We start from the raw sequence: 18,530 nt of genomic DNA, 5'->3' as shown, positions 1-18,530 counted from the left end.
ATTCGGCCATAAAGGTTATTCAGTTATGCAAGGTACGACAACACATATTTTATGTATAAAGTATACTCATATATATATAATTTTTAATGTACGTAGATCATTTCGACCTGGTTGTTTTAAAAGTAGCTCCCAAGCCGAAAAAGTGTGGGCACCCCTGCTTTAGACGTTACTAAAAAAGCTTTAAAAAGTAAGAGATACTATGAATATTAATGCACCATATGAGCAACACTAAAGTGTATAGAGTGCATGCAATTAAGACTAGCAAATACTTTTTTATAATATACATTTTATTTAATGAAACAATGGTACAAAATATTTAAAAGTATTTCATGTTTGTCCATACTTAAATATTACAAAACATTCTTAGAAATTTAAATGACTTAAAGGTAGATAAAACTATAGTGGATATGACATATTTAACATATCATGTACAATTCAAGTGTGCTTCACGGTACCTCAGGATTCAGACAAAAAGAACAAGATACTGAATGCCATTTTTTAATGGAAGTGTTCATACAGCAGGTCCGGAACTGTTATTAATTTTAATTGTTCCACGCAGTCACATTCAATTAAAAAAAAAGTTTGCTGTTGTAAGTATGTCTGTCTGCGGAGAGAATGTCAACCTCGTTGAGAGGTTTACTTACCTCGGCATCAACATTCAAGTCTCTGGTGACTCTTACTATGAAATTAGTAAATGGACTGGGAAAGCACGGGGGGTGGGTCATGAGGTCACTGGAAAGGTTTGTGTGGCACTCCAAGTCTTTAGAGTCCTGGGGCTTCTTGCTTAAATGGTTGCAAGACTTGGGAGCTATCCAGTGACATGAGAGGACGATTGGACTCCTTTGGTACTGGGTCTCTTTGGAGAATCCTTAGGTACTGCTGGTTTGACTTTGTGTCGAATGAGCGGTTAGCTAGTGGAGTCCTGAATGAAGCACATTACTTGCATTGTGAGGGAGCATCAGTTATGGCAATACAACCATGTGGCGTGATTCGCAGAGGGCGATCCGGCACCTAGGATCCTCGTTGTTGCGGACCAGAGTGGCTGGACCAGGCCAAGGGGACATCCATGTAACACCTGGCTGCGGCAGATAGATGGGTGCGACAGCGAGCTGTACCAGTGCATGCTACCCAACCTGACCTGACCTGTGGTAAATGTATTGTGTACTGTCAGATTTGCAAATAAAATAATTTAGTAGATGAAGGTCACCATATTTCTTAAAAAACTTGAGCATAAAGACATTTCACTACAGAAATATTTGATTTTTTCATTACTCCTAATATCAAAAAATAAAGCAATACACGACAACACGTAAAACAATTTCTGCTGCAGTTTTTACAGTTTTTCAATATCATGGATTTATTTGTACACTGGCAAAACATTCACCCAAAAACACAAGAAACTCATGAAAGTGCATTTAACAGGCTTCATAAATAATAATAGTCTTTTTAGGAATAACCAAAAGAAAATTGTAATGAACCTTAATAGGGTCTTTAAAGAGAAAAAGAAATAAATTACATTCCTGCTCAATATGAAAACATCTAGCACAACAGAACAGAACCACTGGACTTCTCCAAAAACAGTACCCACGAAACATTCAGTGCAGTGAAATACTGTTTCAAAAAGCATTTTCTCTAATAGCTTGTATAATAAGAACACGTGTTTACTTGAATTTGATGAAAAATAGTAGATGGTGCTAAACTACTAGACAGACAAAACAAAAACTACACAAGTCCTTACTGCGCAGTCTGAAAAGAGGACCAAAACGAGTTACTGAGACCATTCTAAATTTTAGGAAGGAAGTAAAACTGTATATCTGAAAAAAGATTTAGCCAACCCCAAAAGAATATGACAATTAACAGGCTTTTTTACCCTCCTTTCTTCCTTGGGTATTTTAAGAATAATGCAATGTAAAATTTTATTACAATTAACGTTTTTTTCACAGCTTATTTTCAAGCTTCCTTACTTTTAATTAGAATTTTATTACTACTTAACATTGAGATCACGCTTTCATTACCCTTCTAGTTATATTACAGCCATTGCTGCAACAGAAGGAGAGCCAAGTTGAGCAAGTAATGAAATACTATTGAGTCACCTAACACTACCGAAATTCTTTAATGCAAACGTTCATATTTCTTTTCTGTCATAAGAGAGTTGATTTTGCCCTTTATTTCATCAGTTATTTGATCAAGGCAGTCACTTCAGTTAATTTTAATACAGCAACAGGATTACCTGTTGCATACTTATTTAATGTTTTTAAACAACACAGCAAAAAATGAAGCAGCCACATAAAAACAAAAATAGTAATCTACTCTTCAACACGTATAGTGATCTAATGAAAAAAATGCCACCTGAAGAAAGGGCACGTACAGAGGATGTTGCAAAGAGACATGACAAGAAAACTCTAAATACAGTGATTTATTTTTACCTAATGTTAAGCATTCATGAAAAATTCAAATTTATTGCTTGTCTGTTGGATTATAATATGCACATAATAAGTTTAACCCACTCTATTGAAATGTTGTGTGATTTGGAAATAATCTTTCTTCAAGCTGTTCAGACCCTACTGTAGTTGCTCAACGCACAGCTCTTTGGTATAATGCAGAATGTACCTATTTTGAATTACACTACAAGAATGTAGTATGTATGTGCAAAAGAAAATTGGTTTGTGGAAAGAAATTTTGAAGTGCCTGTATTATAGACAGAATTAGATCACCCTATTGGGTTTGATCAAATGTAAGCAAATTAATAAAATCCACTTCAAATTCTTTAAAAAAAATTCCTACTACTCTTGCCCAAAGAATAATTACGAGTTTAAACTTTTAAATCTCCTTTAATTTATTATTATTTTAAACAGATAAAAGATGACAAAATTAAGCAGTTTTGTGTATATGTTACTGACAAACTTGCTTTTGGGTGTTTTTAACAACTACAGTTTATCATTTGCAAGTCACTAGTGTGAATGGTTGTACACACCTGATGTTGGAGCTGCACCCTTGCCTAATCACATTGCATTTTCAGTGATCCATATTTTTGAGGGAATACTTATAATGTCAAATACTATTATTAAACCAAAAATTAAGTCATTCTAATATTCCATGGCTGAAGCTTAAGTATGAAAACAAAGTGACAGTTAAATACATTTATGATAACAATGTTAATACATATTCTTTTTTTTTGTGTGTTGTTAACTTTTTACAACATTTGAATATACAAGATGCTACTGCTGAATCAGATACAACTCATAACAGGGGAAAATAATTATTAAATTGGCTGGTACTGCCTGTCATTTGTTACTTTGTATATTAATATATTACTTTGTCCCATTAAAAATGTATGTGCTGATTTATTCTTGATTTACAAAGAACTTTTGAGATAGTGTTATGAATGCATAAAATGCCCTAAGCCATCAACTAACCTATACAAAAATTCAACAGACCCAAAATTAACTTCTTTGTGATATGGGGGAGATGGCATCATCTTAATTTTGCCCTTTTTTATAGATATACTCATTAAACTTGAATAACTTAAAAACATTAAATAACAATGAATTAATCTTTGGGTTCATAACTCTCAATATCCTGATTCTGTTACACAGATTTGTTCAACAATTTTTAAGTATTTAACTTTTGTTCCATTTCTGTCTCTACTAATTGTATCAGTAAAGAACATAAATAATACGTACACACACAAAGCAGAAAAATAGCAGTCAGTTAATAAAACCAAAATAATGATTTTCATGAAGAAAACATCCAAAAAGTAGAATGTAACTTTAGAAACTATTAAAAGACGTTTATTAAGTACATTGTTTTTGGAGAAGTACCATCCAGCAACAATTAGTAAATTGTTAGAATTTAAGTTTGTGGTTAAATTACTGCTGACCTGGGATAGTGGTGGCGCTGCTAGAACTACCGTCATCCACGGGACCAAAGAAATCGAGGTTCAGAAGAGTGGAACCTCCGTTAGCTTGAAATGCAGTGACCGTGTTGAGAGGCAGCCATACAGAAGACAAGCCAGGGAAGGGTTTTTATGTGTAAAAAGTGGTAAGACACATACTTAAACATGCAAGTTATTAGTAAAGACATGGCAATAAAATAGTTAAATCTAGAACCATAAAAAAGTATTTATTATTAGTAATATTTAGGTTAATAAAGTGGAAACTTTATGTACAAAATAAAGTAACTGAACAAGAGCAAAACACACAAAATAAATAGTTACCAGAAAAGTCATAATGTATGTCTATATATAAATATATTTATATAGTTATATGTATATGTATATATAGACATATTAATATAAATCACCCCCACACACATACATATATTCATTGGCCGCTTTATTAGCTACATCTACTTATTACTGGGTAGACTTCACTTTGCCCAAAGAAAGCAATGGCTCAAACTAAGACATGAATTTAACGATACAATGGAAGCATTCTTGAGAGATTTTGGTCCATTCTGATTTGTTAGTATCATACAGTCCCATCCATTTTATCAGACACACATTTCATGTTGCATACTTCCCATCTATGACTCATGCTTTACTGGATTTAAATCCGCAAAAGTTTGGGTCTCTGGATTAAACTTACAGTGGAACCTCGGTTCACGAATGTCTCGGTACACGTACAAATCGGTATACAGTAATCCCTCCTCCATCGCGGGGGTTGCGTTCCAGAGCCACCCGCGAAATAAGAAAATCAGCGAAGTAGAAACCATATGTTTATATGGTTATTTTTATATTGTCATGCTTGGGTCACAGATTTGCGCAGAAACACAGGAGGTTGTAGAGAGACAGGAACGTTATTCAAACACTGCAAACAAACATTTGTCTCTTTTTCAAAAGTTTAAACTGTGCTCCATGACAAGACAGAGATGACAGTTCCGTCTCACAATTGAAAGAATGCAAACATATCTTCCTCTTCAAAGGAGTGCGCGTCAGGAGCACAGATTGTCAGAAAGACAGAGGAAAGCAAACAAATCAATAGGGCTGTTTGGCTTTGAAGTATGCAAAGCACCGCGGTACAAAGCTGTTGAAGGCGGCAGCTCACACCCCCTCCGTCAGGAGCAGAGAGAGAGAGAGACAGAGAAAAACAAACAGTCAAAAATCAATACGTGCCCTTTGAGCTTTTAAGTATGCGAAGCACCGTGCAGCATGTCACTTCAGGAAGCAGCTGCACAGAAGATAGCAACGTGAAGATAATCTTTCAGCATTTTTAGACGAGCGTCCGTATCGTCTAGGTGTGCGAACAGCCCCCCTGCTCACACCCCCTACGTCAGGATCAGAGAAAGTCAGCGCAAGAGAGAGAGAGAGAAAAGTAAGTTGGGTAGCTTCTCAGCCATCTGCCAATAGCGTCCCTTGTATGAAATCAACTGGGCAAACCAACTGAGGAAGCATGTACCAGAAATTAAAAGACCCATTGTCCTCAGAAATCCGCGAACCAGCAAAAAATCCGCGATATATATTTAAATATGCTTACATATAAAATCCGCGATAGAGTGAAGCCGCGAAAGGCAAAGCGCGATATAGCGAGGGATCACTGTACAACCAAAAAGTTCGCCAAACTTTTGCCTCGGTTCACGACTACACACTCGGTATACGAACAAGCCAGTTTCCCATTTGGTTGTGCGCGCTGATGATTTCCGCACGTGTTGCATTGTTCTCAGTCAGACGTGCGTGCTTGCATGTGCGTGCTTTCTTTCGCTGTGAACACTTTGTGCTCTATTTCATTTCCGTTCCGGTTCGTACACGCTGATTACTGTATTTAAGCACGTGCTCAGCCTCTCCCTGTTCATTGTTCTCAGTCAGACATGCATGCTTTACCTGTGAACTCTTTGAGCTCTACAGTTTTTCGTGTGCTTTTGCAGTTAACCATGGCTTCTAAGCAAGTGAAGAGTGGTGAGAAGAAAGTTTTGAAGAAAATTGAAATCGAAGTAAAGAAAGAAATTATTGAAAAGTATGAGCGTGGCATGTCGTGTTAGTGATCTTGCCGCTGACTACAAGAAGTCAAAATCTACGATTTCGATTATCCTAAGCAGAAAGAATCTATTAAAGCAGCTGATGTTGCAAAAGGAGTTACAGTGTTAACCAGGCAGAAGCCACAAGTGCTGGAAGAGGTGGAAAAACTGTTGCTAGTGTGGCTGAACAAGAAGCAACTTGCAGGGGACAGCATAAGCGAGGCGATGTTATGCGAGAAAGCCAGGAAGATTCATGGCGATTTGCTGCAAAACTATCCTTCTACGAGTGGCGAAAGTGAGAAATTTCTCCACTCAGTTCCTCCTCACTTCCTTCATGTCAGAACTCGACTCATGCAAGGTGAGTTTTCTTGGTGGTTTATGGTTATTTTTTGTATTACGGATTTTTCAAATGTTCATTTTTCAGTTTGTAGCGTGAATTGTTGCAATGTTACTTTTCTTGGTTGTTTATTAAATTTCTGATTTTTCAAATGTTCATTTTTTTCCCTGTACTTAAAACTCATTTAAACAGAGTGTTTACAGTGATCGGGCTGTTAGGCTATTAGTGTGAACTCCTGCAATGTTACTTTCTTGGTTGCTTATGGTTGACTTTTAAATAAAGTCGGGTTTGTTCAAATGTTCCTTTTATTCCCCTGTGTTTAAAACTCATTTAAACAGTGTTTACAGCAATCGGGTCATAAGGCTACAGTATAGCACAAACTCTTGCAATGTTAGTTTTCTCTGTTGTTCAAGGTTTTCTCAGTGTTATTCAATGTTTTTACATTTAGTTTACTATTACGCTGTGCATTCTCTGGTTTAATTAACTATATTTGTGCTTAAAAACTTAAAAATATATATATTTACAAACAGTTCATATGGTCTGCAACGGATTAATTGTATTTACATACAATCCTATAGGGGAAATTGCTTCGGTTCACAACCAAATCGGTTTACGACCAGAGTTTTGGAACGAATTATGGTCGTGAACCGAGGTTCCACTGTATATAACAGTCATTTTCATGGAATCAGCTTGAGATGATATATGCTTTGTGAACATGGCATATTATTCTTTAGGATCCACATGATGTGATATTCAAATGACATTTAAATGGCATTAAGAAAACTAATGTGTGCCAAAAAACATACCGAACATGATTATGTGGGCAAAAGACAGCATAGATGTATAGATTTCAGATCCTTACACCAGATTTTTATTCCAACATCGATATGTTACAGGTGAAATGAATAGTCATTAGACTAGGCAGTTTTTTTCTTTCAAACTTCCATTATCCAATTTTGTGATTACGTGCACACTGTGGCCTTTTTTTTTTTTTTTTTAAATCTTACTGTTTTTAGTCGACAGGAGCTATACTTGAAGTGAACATCTGCTGCTACTTCTGTCCATACACTTTGAGAGATGCCCTTCTGTAAATCGTTTTTTTTTTTGTAGGCATTTGAGAATTTATGGCCTTTCTGTAAGCTTGAATGAGCCTAGCCTAGTATTGCACGGTTCTCTGTAAACTCTATCGAGACTGCAGAGAAAAAGAAATCACTGGAGGGAAGTGGTTTCAGAAATGCTATGTGCAATCACCATGTCTGACGTCATATCCACAGTCAAAGTGACTTGGATCTCATGACCTGCCCACTGTAACGTTTGTTCTTGATCATTTCTGCACTCTTCATATATTGAGGTGCAGTTACAGCCACATGACTAGCTGTTTGAAGAAGTATGCCATTTGCATTAATGAGCAGGTGTACCTAATGAAGCAGCCAAATAGTACATAGATGTATAAATTAATCATACTAGTCAAAGTTTTGGACACACTAGATTAAATGCATATTTTTCATAATTTTAAAGACATTTTCATGTAATCACTAATGCTTAAACATCTGAAATTTGTTAGAGAATAAATGCAAATAGTAAACTTGCTGCCTAGGTATACATTTCTTTCAAAAACAATTTTTCATTTGAAAATATTTCTTTGAAATATACCCAAAAACAACTAAAACTTAGTTTTAGAAAAGGTTGAACCATAATCAATAAATCATTCTAATTACTGTACTGTACATCTCTCTTTAAAAATTAATTTATGGAACCTCACTCATTAATTTGAGACAATTAGTTGTGTTGTGGCAAGGCAGCATGTATATAAACAGTCATGTCTGGTATTGGTACAAGTCCGTTATTACTGGTTGGAGTAGTTCAAAATATGGCAAGAACAGCTCAGCACAGCAAACAGACACAACAGGCCATTACTACTTTAAGAAATGAAAGGTTAGTCAATCTAGAAAATTTCAAGAATTTTAAGGTTTATTTTATTCAAGTGCAGTTGAGAAAAAAAAAAAAACAAGTACTATGATGAAAGTGACCCTTGTGAGGACCACCAAAGGCAGACCAAGAGTTACCTCTGCTGCATTTTATTAGAGTCAACAACCTCAGACATGGCCAGTAATTGCACTGCAGGTTACAGCTCAAATACATGGTTTACAAAGTACAAGCTCCAGACACATTTCAACTTCTGCTGTTCAATGAATCAGGTCTTCATGATAGAATTGCACAAATTAAACCACAATTGAAGGAGACAAATAAGACAAGACTTGATTGGCTATGAAACACAAGAAGTGGGATTAGACTGTCCTTCAGTCTCAGAGGTCAAAATTTGAGATGTTTAGTTCCAACTACTTTGTCTTTGTGAGACACAAAGTGCTATATGAGGGAAGTGCCGCAGCTGACAACCTGGCCTACATAATCATGAATTGAGATGGCTTTGGAGTTGGAACAGAAGGGTGAAAGAAAAGTAGATAAGAAGTGCTCAACATAAGTGGGGACTAGTTCAAGATTGTTGGGAAAACATCCCGGGTGGCTACTACATAAAGGTAGAGAATGTCAAGAGTGTACAAAGCTGGGAAAGACAAAGCGTGGCCACTTTGAACAATGTAAAATAAGAGTTTCAATGTCTTTACCAGTATACTAAAATGCAGAAAATAGTAATAATAAAGAAAATGACTTGTATGATTAGATGTGTCCAAATGTTTGACTCGTATTGTATATACCCATTCACACATGTCTGCAATTACAATGTATTCAAAAACAGTCATACAAATGCAGATCCATTTTAACATTAAAGAACAAAGACAAGAAAATACAAGAAAAGTGAAGATAGATACTACAGAAGACACAAATTTAAGTAGATAACACACATGACACAATAAAAAGACAATTCATCCAGGTTTTCTTTCTGGAAATATTTTGTTTTGGTTGTATATGTGTTCCCTGGAGAATGCACAGAAAGCTCATAAAGTTATATGGAAGCAATATAAAAACTACTCTATAAATTACTTTTTGGTGAAATTAAAAAACCTAAATATCTCCATTTTATTCTGGACCAATACTTGGCTTGAGTGTATATTATTTGGTATATATTTGATTTTTTAATTATACCTTTCCTCATAAATTTAATAGTATAAATTGTCTGAGAAGAATAATTTTTAATTATAAGGTTTATTTAAAAAGAAATGTTAACTTTCAGATAGCTTGTTAGGATGCAGGCAGAATATGCCAAATGTAAGCATGAGTAAAGTTTGTCACATTCTCCACACTAAAATTACATGAAAAGAAGACCCTACTTATTTCAATAATTTTCCTAGGACAAGCAGCAGGTAATACAGCAAATTTTTAAACAGCCTTTAGGTCTTTTACTCCAGACTAGCACACTACATTTACTGTCTTCATAGAAATGCCTAATCTATCATACAGTCTTACTATACTATACCTGAAATTTGAATGACTACAACATGAATAGTTTAAGATTCAAATCAAAATCTGCTAGTATATTGCAGCCTTGGAGAAAACTGCCACTGAACACTTAGATATTGTATTAGCTTCTAAAGAACAAAAACACTTTGCTGGAAGTATGGCGGCACAGTAGAAGTAACTAAATCAGACAAAAGTGTAAAATTAAGAAGGGTCTCAGTTAACGCAAGTACCTGGAAATACTCCACTATGCTCTGTTGTAAAAGTAAAAGAAATATGCAGTTAATGGAGCAGATTGGAAAACAACCAGTAGCAGTTTATACTCCAAGATGTACTTCCACATTACAAAATCGTTGGCTAAGGCTTACCAGAGTGTCAGTTTTGAGCACTTTTCTCCAACTTGTTGGCATTATAGTCAGGAAAGGGCAAAACACTGGCTCACAGCCAAATATGCCTAACAAAAGGGACACAGTCGGGGGGGAAAAAAAATCTAAACATACAGTATAGTTGATAGGAGCTATTTAGTTCCTTGTGTGGCATGATTAAGTAGAATACTTAGCAAAACATTTCAGATACATATTCCATCTTTTAGATTGATTTAAAAGCCATATTATGTTTCCAGGAGGATTAAAACACTTGTACTCTTATTGACACTAAATTCTACAGGTAGCATTTTATTCAAATGAAAACATGCAGAGTAAAGTCATCTTACATCAGACATATGCTGTGGCAGTAAACGTGCAAATTCCCAAAGAAAACAAAACCAAAACAAAAAAAGCTGACTAAATCAAATGTTCTACTTATTAAGCAATGCATAATAAACTCTTAGCTATATTTAAAATTTAATTTTTAGTCATTTAAAGATACTGGCTAATAAATACACAGATGAGGTAGAGTCTTAATGAAAGAAAACCTGGATTTCTACAGAGAACACTATGAAGTCAGCAGAAGGAACTTTGTTTGAATTTTGTTGGTTTCTTATCTCTAGGACTGATGCTTGAGACTCTATGAAGAGACGTACCATCTAAAGGGTTAGTGAGACCACTGCTACTCCAGTCAAACTGGACAGGTGGCAGGATTTCCTAAAGAAAAAAAGAGGATTATATAAAAATATGTTTATAAATGAATTTTAGAGTTAAGTCCTGAAATATTTAAACTTTATTAATAAATCCTAGATTATATTCTCATTTAGCAAATTCATACATACTGTAGCTTAGGTCTCTCTAACTCAGAAAGCATCCAATAAGTTGTAGACGGAAATGACAACTTTTAGTTTAACCTTTACTGAATAACAGTTTCATTTCTAAACCCATGCTGTAGCAATTCAATTAGGTAATTTAAAATAAAAAGAAAAATTAAACCTGAATTACCCAATAAATTTCAGATGCTACCAGCTAATTCAGGTTTTTTGTGACTAGCAAATGAGTCAGTCTTCACAGTGACCTGAACTATTACCTTCACAATTCAGCTTCTTTTAAATATTTACTTCACAATCAATAATGTCTTTCATATTAGCACTATAACTTAGTTATAATTCACTTTTCTACCCTAAATTTTTTTTTAGATGTTTAGTTCCAACTAGGGCGGCACGGTGGTGCAGTGGGTAGCGCTGCTGCCTCGCAGTTGGGAGATCTGGGGACCTGGGTTCGCTTCCCGGGCCCTCCCTGCGTGGAGTTTGCATGTTCTCCCCGTGTCTGCGTGGGTTTCCTCCCACAGTCCAAAGACATGCAGGTTAGGTGGATTGGCGATTCTAAATTGGCCCTAGTGTGTGCTTGGTGTGTGGGTGTGTTTGTGTGTGTCCTGCGGTGGGTTGGCACCCTGCCCAGGATTGGTTCCTGCCTTGTGCCCTGTGTTGGCTGGGATTGGCTCCAGCAGACCCCCGTGACCCTGTGTTCGGATTCAGCGGGTTGGAAAATGGATGGATGGATGGATAGTTCCAACTACTTTGTCTTTATGAGACACAAAGTACTATAGGTGAATCAATTGAAGAATTGAGAGCACACCTAAACAAAATGGCTACCACAGCTTTCTGCAACAATGTCCCATGCAACCTGGCTTCTGCCTAGTTAGGCAGTCATTTATTTCACAAGTCAGTGACAATCTCTAGGGGTATGGATTTGTCTTATCACTCAATCAAAAGAGATGACTGTTTCTGTACAATATGAAATAAAAGATCTACCTGAATTTACTATCTGGGCTGAAAAAGGATATATGCAAGATGGTCTAATGATGCTTGTACAAAAATGGACTTTACATTATAGATACCAGTTTTACTAACTGATCGTGGACACAAATATTTAGTTATCCTTTGTTACAAAGCTTAACATCAGCTACTTTACAATGTACAATATAGAATAGTGTTCAAGATCATATTATTCAGACAAGAAGTTCTGAAATCAAACACTTGTAAATATTTGACTATGCTGCGCACTTCATAAACTTTTAGGATACATTTTTCAATATAGTCAATTCTTGCCCTATTCTCACATTCTCATAAGTATTGTAAATTAATTATTTCTTCACTGCACTGTTTAAATCATCTAGTTTATTTTTCTTCTGATTCATTTGAGACCACTTTATGACATTATCTTCTGTGGAAAAAACTACTTAAAATAAAAATAGAGAGCGTTTTTAACCTGTGCTTGATCTGCAGTACAAGGGCTCATCTCTGGTGATAAAGGTGCTTGTGCAATTGACGCAATCTTCTCTGCAGCGGATACTGGCTTTACTGGCTCTTTGGTGGGCTCCAACATACCCTTAAAAGTAAACACAAAAACTTAAAATATATAAACATATACCTACAAAATCTGCAGGTTATAAAATTGTTGTCATTTCTCAGTCAACAAATAAAAAATTAATAAACCCACACAGCTGCAGATATATTATATAGGCTGAAAACATAACTTTTGCAATTACCTACCATCCCAAAATTTGAAAACACACTTGCTCAGAAGAATATTTGGAAAGCCATCCAGACCACAGCTTTATTACTATAAAATACAATCTGTTCAGTTTGATAAACAGTTAATCAGGTAGGTAATGTTTACTAAGCATATAGAATTAAAAGTGTATTAAATGAAACAATATCCATTAAACATGCATTAAATCGGACAACTTAGTTTTTCCACAAATGTGTTGCAGGGTGAGCAGGTGTAGTTGGTGTGATTTTTAATAGTTTTCTCGCCGTTTATGCCGAGATTAAAGTCGACATTTCCACTTTGTTCTCGCCGTTTATGTCGAGATTAAAGTCGACATTTCCACTTTATTTTCATAGTTTACTTCATAATTAAAGTAGAATGTCGTAAGCTAAACTTCTTCCTAAAATCAATGTTTAATTTACTAGATTATGTCAAACCCCGTCATAAGTTAATGCAGCACATTAAATGCTTTGTGTTAAGTGTTCCCCGACCCAGTTGTTAATCACTACGCTTCTTAAACTGACTTCCTCCGCACTAAGATGAGACAGCGATCACCGCACAGAATCCATTCACTTCATTATATTCCTGCTTTCTGAAAATTTAGAATGCTAAGATAAATACTTGATATCATTTTCATGATGAAATGCATTAAAGCAGGTAGTAAACATGCACAGTAGTGAGGCGGTAGTGCTGCTGCCTCACAGTAAGGGGTCCCCAGATGTATGTTCAGTGTAGAGAACTTTATGGCAGGTGTGACGAGGCTCCAAAAAACTGGATGTATGAATGGCTATCGCACAGGTTTAACTTAAATATTGTGTAAATGTTGGGTTTGTGATCTGGTGGTCGGAGACATGAACACAGAATTCAATGCATGTTCTTCTGAGCAGGCTATCTTTATTGCATGCATGCTGTCTCTGTCTGACGTACCAAAACCCCAGTTCCTATCCTTCCTTTTTCTTTCACCACATAACCAATCACCACACGATAAATGTCTTTGTGAAATTAAAACTAGTTATAAACTTAGCCCACGGAGTGTTCAGAACTTTAAAAATATCTTCATTATACATGTTTAATTATGTCATCCATTCAGAGTTGCGCCCATCTCTGAACGAGTCACCAGCACATCGCAGGATGAATATAAGCAAAACATACACTAGCAGGGTCAATATAGCACAACAAAACCCCACATCCTACATGACTTTGAAAGGAAACTGAAGCGCCGAGTAAACCCACCAGAAAAACATGCAAATGCAAGGCAGGCATGCCGCCGTGCCCCCATATGATTAATGCATGCTTTAATGCATTTCACCATGAAAATTATATTAAGTATTAGTATCTTAGCATTCTAAATGTTCAGAGAGCAGGAAGATCATGAAGTGAATGTATTCTGTGAGGCAATCGCTGCCGGCGCCTCCTCTTAGTGCAAGAAGAAGTCAGTTTAAGAATCTCGGAGAACACTTAACACAAAGCATTTAATGTGCTATATAACTTATGACGGGGTTTGAGAAAATCTAGTAAATTAAATATTCATTTTACGATGAAGTTTAGTTTACGATGTTCTACTTTAATGACAAATTACGAGATAAAGTCAACATGTCGACTTTAATCTTGACATAAACGGCGAGAATAAAGTAGAAATGTCGAGAATAAAGTCAACATGTCGACTTTATTCTTGTCATAAGCGTCAAGATTAAAGTGGAAATGTCGAGAATAAAGTCAACATGTCGTCACACTATTACACAGTACCCAGGTACATTACACTGTATTGAAAACAAATAAAACAAGTACAACTTGGCTTGCAGTATTATCCAGTAGTATAGAAACAGTATTTACACATCTGACCTTTTAAAACTAAAGTATCTCCAGGCGACGGACGTGACTCCTTTTTTTCGGCAAAAGTTCTTCTGTGTTATCATGTTCAACTTTATCGTCGGCTTCAGTTTTGGAATGTTCTCTGTCCATTTTCACCGCGCAATACCTACGCTACCGCTACCTATTTGTTGGTGTAGCAGTGAAAAAGAGCCCCCACGCAACAAATCTGTGTTAAGCGGTGTAGCAGTGAAAAGGGTCCCCTCTTGAACAGTTTCCCGCTGCGCCACGTTCTGAACGTCGTTTAGGCAATTTAAACCGGTGTTGCAGTATAAGAAAAATCCATATCATAAAAAAATAAAAAACGGTTTTTGGTATGAACCGCTATACCGCCCAGCACTAACATATATAAATATAAATATCCCTCCACCACAGCAACAACGAGACACCACCATATATAAATATAACAAACCCTCCCTTGCCCCTGTAATATATAACAAACAACGAATAACAACAATGAATGATATATGGAATGAATGATCGTGAATTTGAGTCCGGTTATAAAAACTGTCCTGAATACGGATGACTGAACTAGAGATAAGTGAGTTGTTTGATTTTCCAGGCAATTGGAGCAACCTCACCGTGATTCCTCGGCGTGTTGTGGATGACGATCCGACCCCGGGGTCTCTGCAGATGAGGGATGGAAGACAGTCCGGCAGAATGAAAAGCAAACTATTGTAAAAGCGCGAAGTGAAAAAACAGCAGGTAAGTTGATCCGTGGTTGTGAAAAAATGGTCTTCTTCTTTCTCTCCTGGCTATTCCCTCCTGATTGCTTAAATAGTCCTGTGACGGATGTAATTAATTGATAGTGAACAGGTGTTTTCCAGGTTTGGGGCTGCGGTCCCCTTCCATCATCGGGGACGGCATTCACTGACATACACATAAACAGCAAACGGGACAATGGAAACAAGACGCACATAGTACTAATATTTGACAACACTATAACTATGTAGCCCCGCTACAATGTAGCATTCTTAATTTATGAAGTAACATTACTCATTATTTACAAAAAAAAGTAAATATGTTATATAGTTATTTATTATAAAATGTAATGTGTTACAAACAGTGAGATACTTCTGCATTACTTTTCTTTCTACTAGAGATATGAAACTAATATTTTTAATCGAAATAAATCATTTTTCTTTGAACAAAGAGAAAAAAAATATTTCAAAATTCATTACTACTCTATTTCAGATCAAGATGACAACACAGAACTCAATGCTATTCATTTTATTATGCAACTTTTAGAACTCCTTACTTTGAGCCTGTGTCATTTTTTAGTATGTCAGTTCCAGTGTTAGGTACAGTAAAACCAACTCCAATAAAGTTTATTTTAAATTTAAATGTAGTGGTCAACTGCTTTTTAATTAAGAAAATACATTTAGTCCTTCATGTGTTGTGAAGTAAATAACATCAACCTCCCCCCTTTTCCATCCGCAACATGAGCTATCAAAGATTTGCAGTATGAACACTAGCTATTGTGTCACCCAATCTCATTGTTTCAACATTATCTATAGCAGATAACTGGATAAAAACAAAATCGACGCTTTATTTATTGGTTTCTGTTACTGGTTTGGACATAGCACACTCCTTTTCTGACTGGCTGTACGACTGAGCCCTGAAAAGGAGCAGCACGTTTGTTTCTAGCCTTACACCCAGAAACATTTAACCTGTTAATGGTAATTAATCAGCAGCCTTACTTATTATGTTAATTAGTATTTTTTTCACTTATTTATTATTTGTAATTATTTTTTCCTTTAACATCTTGTAAAACACTTTGAGCTACAAGTTTTGAAAGAAAGTGTGTTATAAAACTATTTGCTGTGGAAGATGATGTCTGAATTTTATGGAATGTTATTGCTTAAGATTTACTAAGATTTCTTTTGTGCCTTTAAGCTAAGATGAATTCAACAATTGTTCCCACAATTTTATTCTAAATTCTGCCTTAGAAAAGGACTATTCTCCAGTTACATTTGTGTAATACAATGGCCTAGATCATTTATTGCTTTGTACATACAAAGAACCATACAAATATATTCACTTATACATAATGTTCACAGACCAATTTTAAGTTTACCTTTCCTTTCCGAGGGTTTAAAGAAAGTTCTAATCTTAAACCTTGAATCTTATCTCTAAATAATAACATCTCTATTCTCAGTTGTCTTATTTCATAATGAAAGAAGTCATTCACAATATTATAACTAACTTACCTTTCATGGCTATCAATATTAAATGTATAAGTGTAAAAAATATTAATATTTATTTAGTGAGATGTATACAGTGTCTTCTGATGTCTAGAGGAAATTAACTAATTAATTAATGTCTTATTTTAATTTCTTATTTTGTCTTTTATTTTTCTTTTCTTCATTATGTAAAGCACTTTGAGCTACTTTTTGTATGAAAATGTGCTATATAAATAAATGCTGTTGTTGTTGTTAAGAGTAATTAAGTTTTACAAATGGGTTATATTAAAAAATGGACAACTTGAGCTAGGAGTTTATGGCTCGACTGCTTTTGAGTTATACATTTTCAATTTATTTTGGATCCTTTGGCTAGTAGAAAAGATTTCTTCACATCTTCAAAATTATTCTTAAAGTATGAGTGTGCTTTGGAATAGCAGGGACAGCAGTATTTGTGGAGATCTCAAAAGTACTAGTGATGGGAGTCACCACTGTTTTGTGCCCTAACAACATTACCCCAAGGCAATGGCTTTATTTTTTCCCCCATTTTCAGGGGATGTTAGTGTACTGTTACAGAAGCATTTGCATCACAGAGACAGATTCAAATTGGTTTAACAAACTAATGGATTTGGTCCAAATACATCTGAAGGTATTCATGAGATAAGCAATTGAATGGAAGGGTTAAAATGGACTTGGCTGTTGCACAGTTTAGCTAATTCAGGTGTTCGCTATTAATTTTATTACACAGTGCTTATACTGTAGAGAATTAGACTCACTGTGATAGAATTTGCGAAGAATCTGAAAATATCACTGCCAGTGGAAACTCTAGCTTTAGTACAGCTGACAGAAAGAATTTCTTGGGGTGTGATGATTTTTGAATGCATAATATGAATGGTCACTTAACTTTGTCATTTAACTCATGGTGGCAGTTAAAGAATAAAGTAGTTAAAAATGAATCAATGCAGATTATCTACCTTGGTTTACACAACATTAAAAAATGTTTTTCAAATGAGCTCCACCATTAATAATACATTTTTCTAAATGACTTTGCAAACAGCTTAATATACTCTGGAATTCATTAAACAGTTCAATTAACCAAAAACCAAATTAAACCAAAAAACAAAGCCACATTATTTCTAAAAATATATACACTGTGTACTTTCTACGGGTGATATAAATCTTGCTGTATAATTCAGTGAACAGTCCAGGGCATGTGTGTCGTACCCTATCTAAATTTCTTCTACTTTGGTTAAATTCTAGAAAAAAAGTGCACTTGTTTTGTTATATCAGTGTCTTTTGTGAAAGTGTTTATTTGATATTTGGACTTCAGTCATAACAACTTATACACTTCACGTCAGCATTTGGCCAATTATTAGCAGAAAACGAAAAATGTTTCTGTTCTAGTTATGTGTTCACCATTTCTTGTCTCGCATTTCCTGTCATCCAACATTTACACAGATCGCTGTAGACATAGAACACACATGAGATGTACAGTGCATCCGGAAAGTATTCACAGCGCATCACTTTTTCCACATTTTGTTATGTTACAGCCTTATTCCAAAATGAATTAAATTCATTTTTTTCCTCAGAATTCTACACACAAAACCCCATAATGACAACATGAAAAAAGTTTACTTGAGGTTTTTGCAAATTTATTAAAAATAAAAAAACTGAGAAATCACATGTACATAAGTATTCTTACTTTCCGGCTGCACTATATGTGTTCCAAATAATAATATATTATTTATCCTATACAATTCAAGGCACCTCACACCCAGATAAACAGACTTGAGCTGGGATGTGTGATGGGATAGCAGGCTGCCTGCTGCAGGTGCCAATCCATACATTTGTAAAACATAA

At 35.4% G+C, this 18,530-nt stretch overlaps 1 protein-coding gene and 1 long non-coding RNA gene across 3 annotated transcripts in view; both read right to left on the bottom strand.

Moving 5' to 3' along the window:
• Positions 1-18,530, bottom strand: part of aftpha (aftiphilin a) — a 139,013-nt gene that overhangs the window by 10,426 nt on the left and 110,057 nt on the right. The window contains exons 6-8 of one of the 2 annotated variants that reach the window (XM_028820856.2): positions 12,340-12,459; positions 10,725-10,785; positions 3,881-3,964 (exon numbers count right to left, since the gene is read on the bottom strand). In XM_028820856.2, the coding sequence (XP_028676689.1) occupies positions 3,881-3,964; positions 10,725-10,785; positions 12,340-12,459 (265 nt within the window). The remainder of the gene's footprint in view (positions 1-3,880; positions 3,965-10,724; positions 10,786-12,339; positions 12,460-18,530) is intronic. The other variant, XM_028820857.2, reaches the window with a different exon arrangement.
• On the bottom strand, positions 1,356-3,872 carry LOC127525993 (uncharacterized). The gene is made up of 2 exons (XR_007933620.1): positions 3,198-3,872; positions 1,356-3,167 (listed from the first exon to the last, which is right to left on the bottom strand). It is a non-coding gene; the product is annotated as an uncharacterized LOC127525993 (long non-coding RNA).

This window comes from Erpetoichthys calabaricus, chromosome 15 (genome assembly GCF_900747795.2).
Source record: "Erpetoichthys calabaricus chromosome 15, fErpCal1.3, whole genome shotgun sequence".
Classification (NCBI taxonomy): Eukaryota; Metazoa; Chordata; class Cladistia; order Polypteriformes; family Polypteridae; genus Erpetoichthys; species Erpetoichthys calabaricus.
Note: the sequence above shows the minus strand (reverse complement) of the source record. Positions and strands in the feature narration are given on the sequence as shown.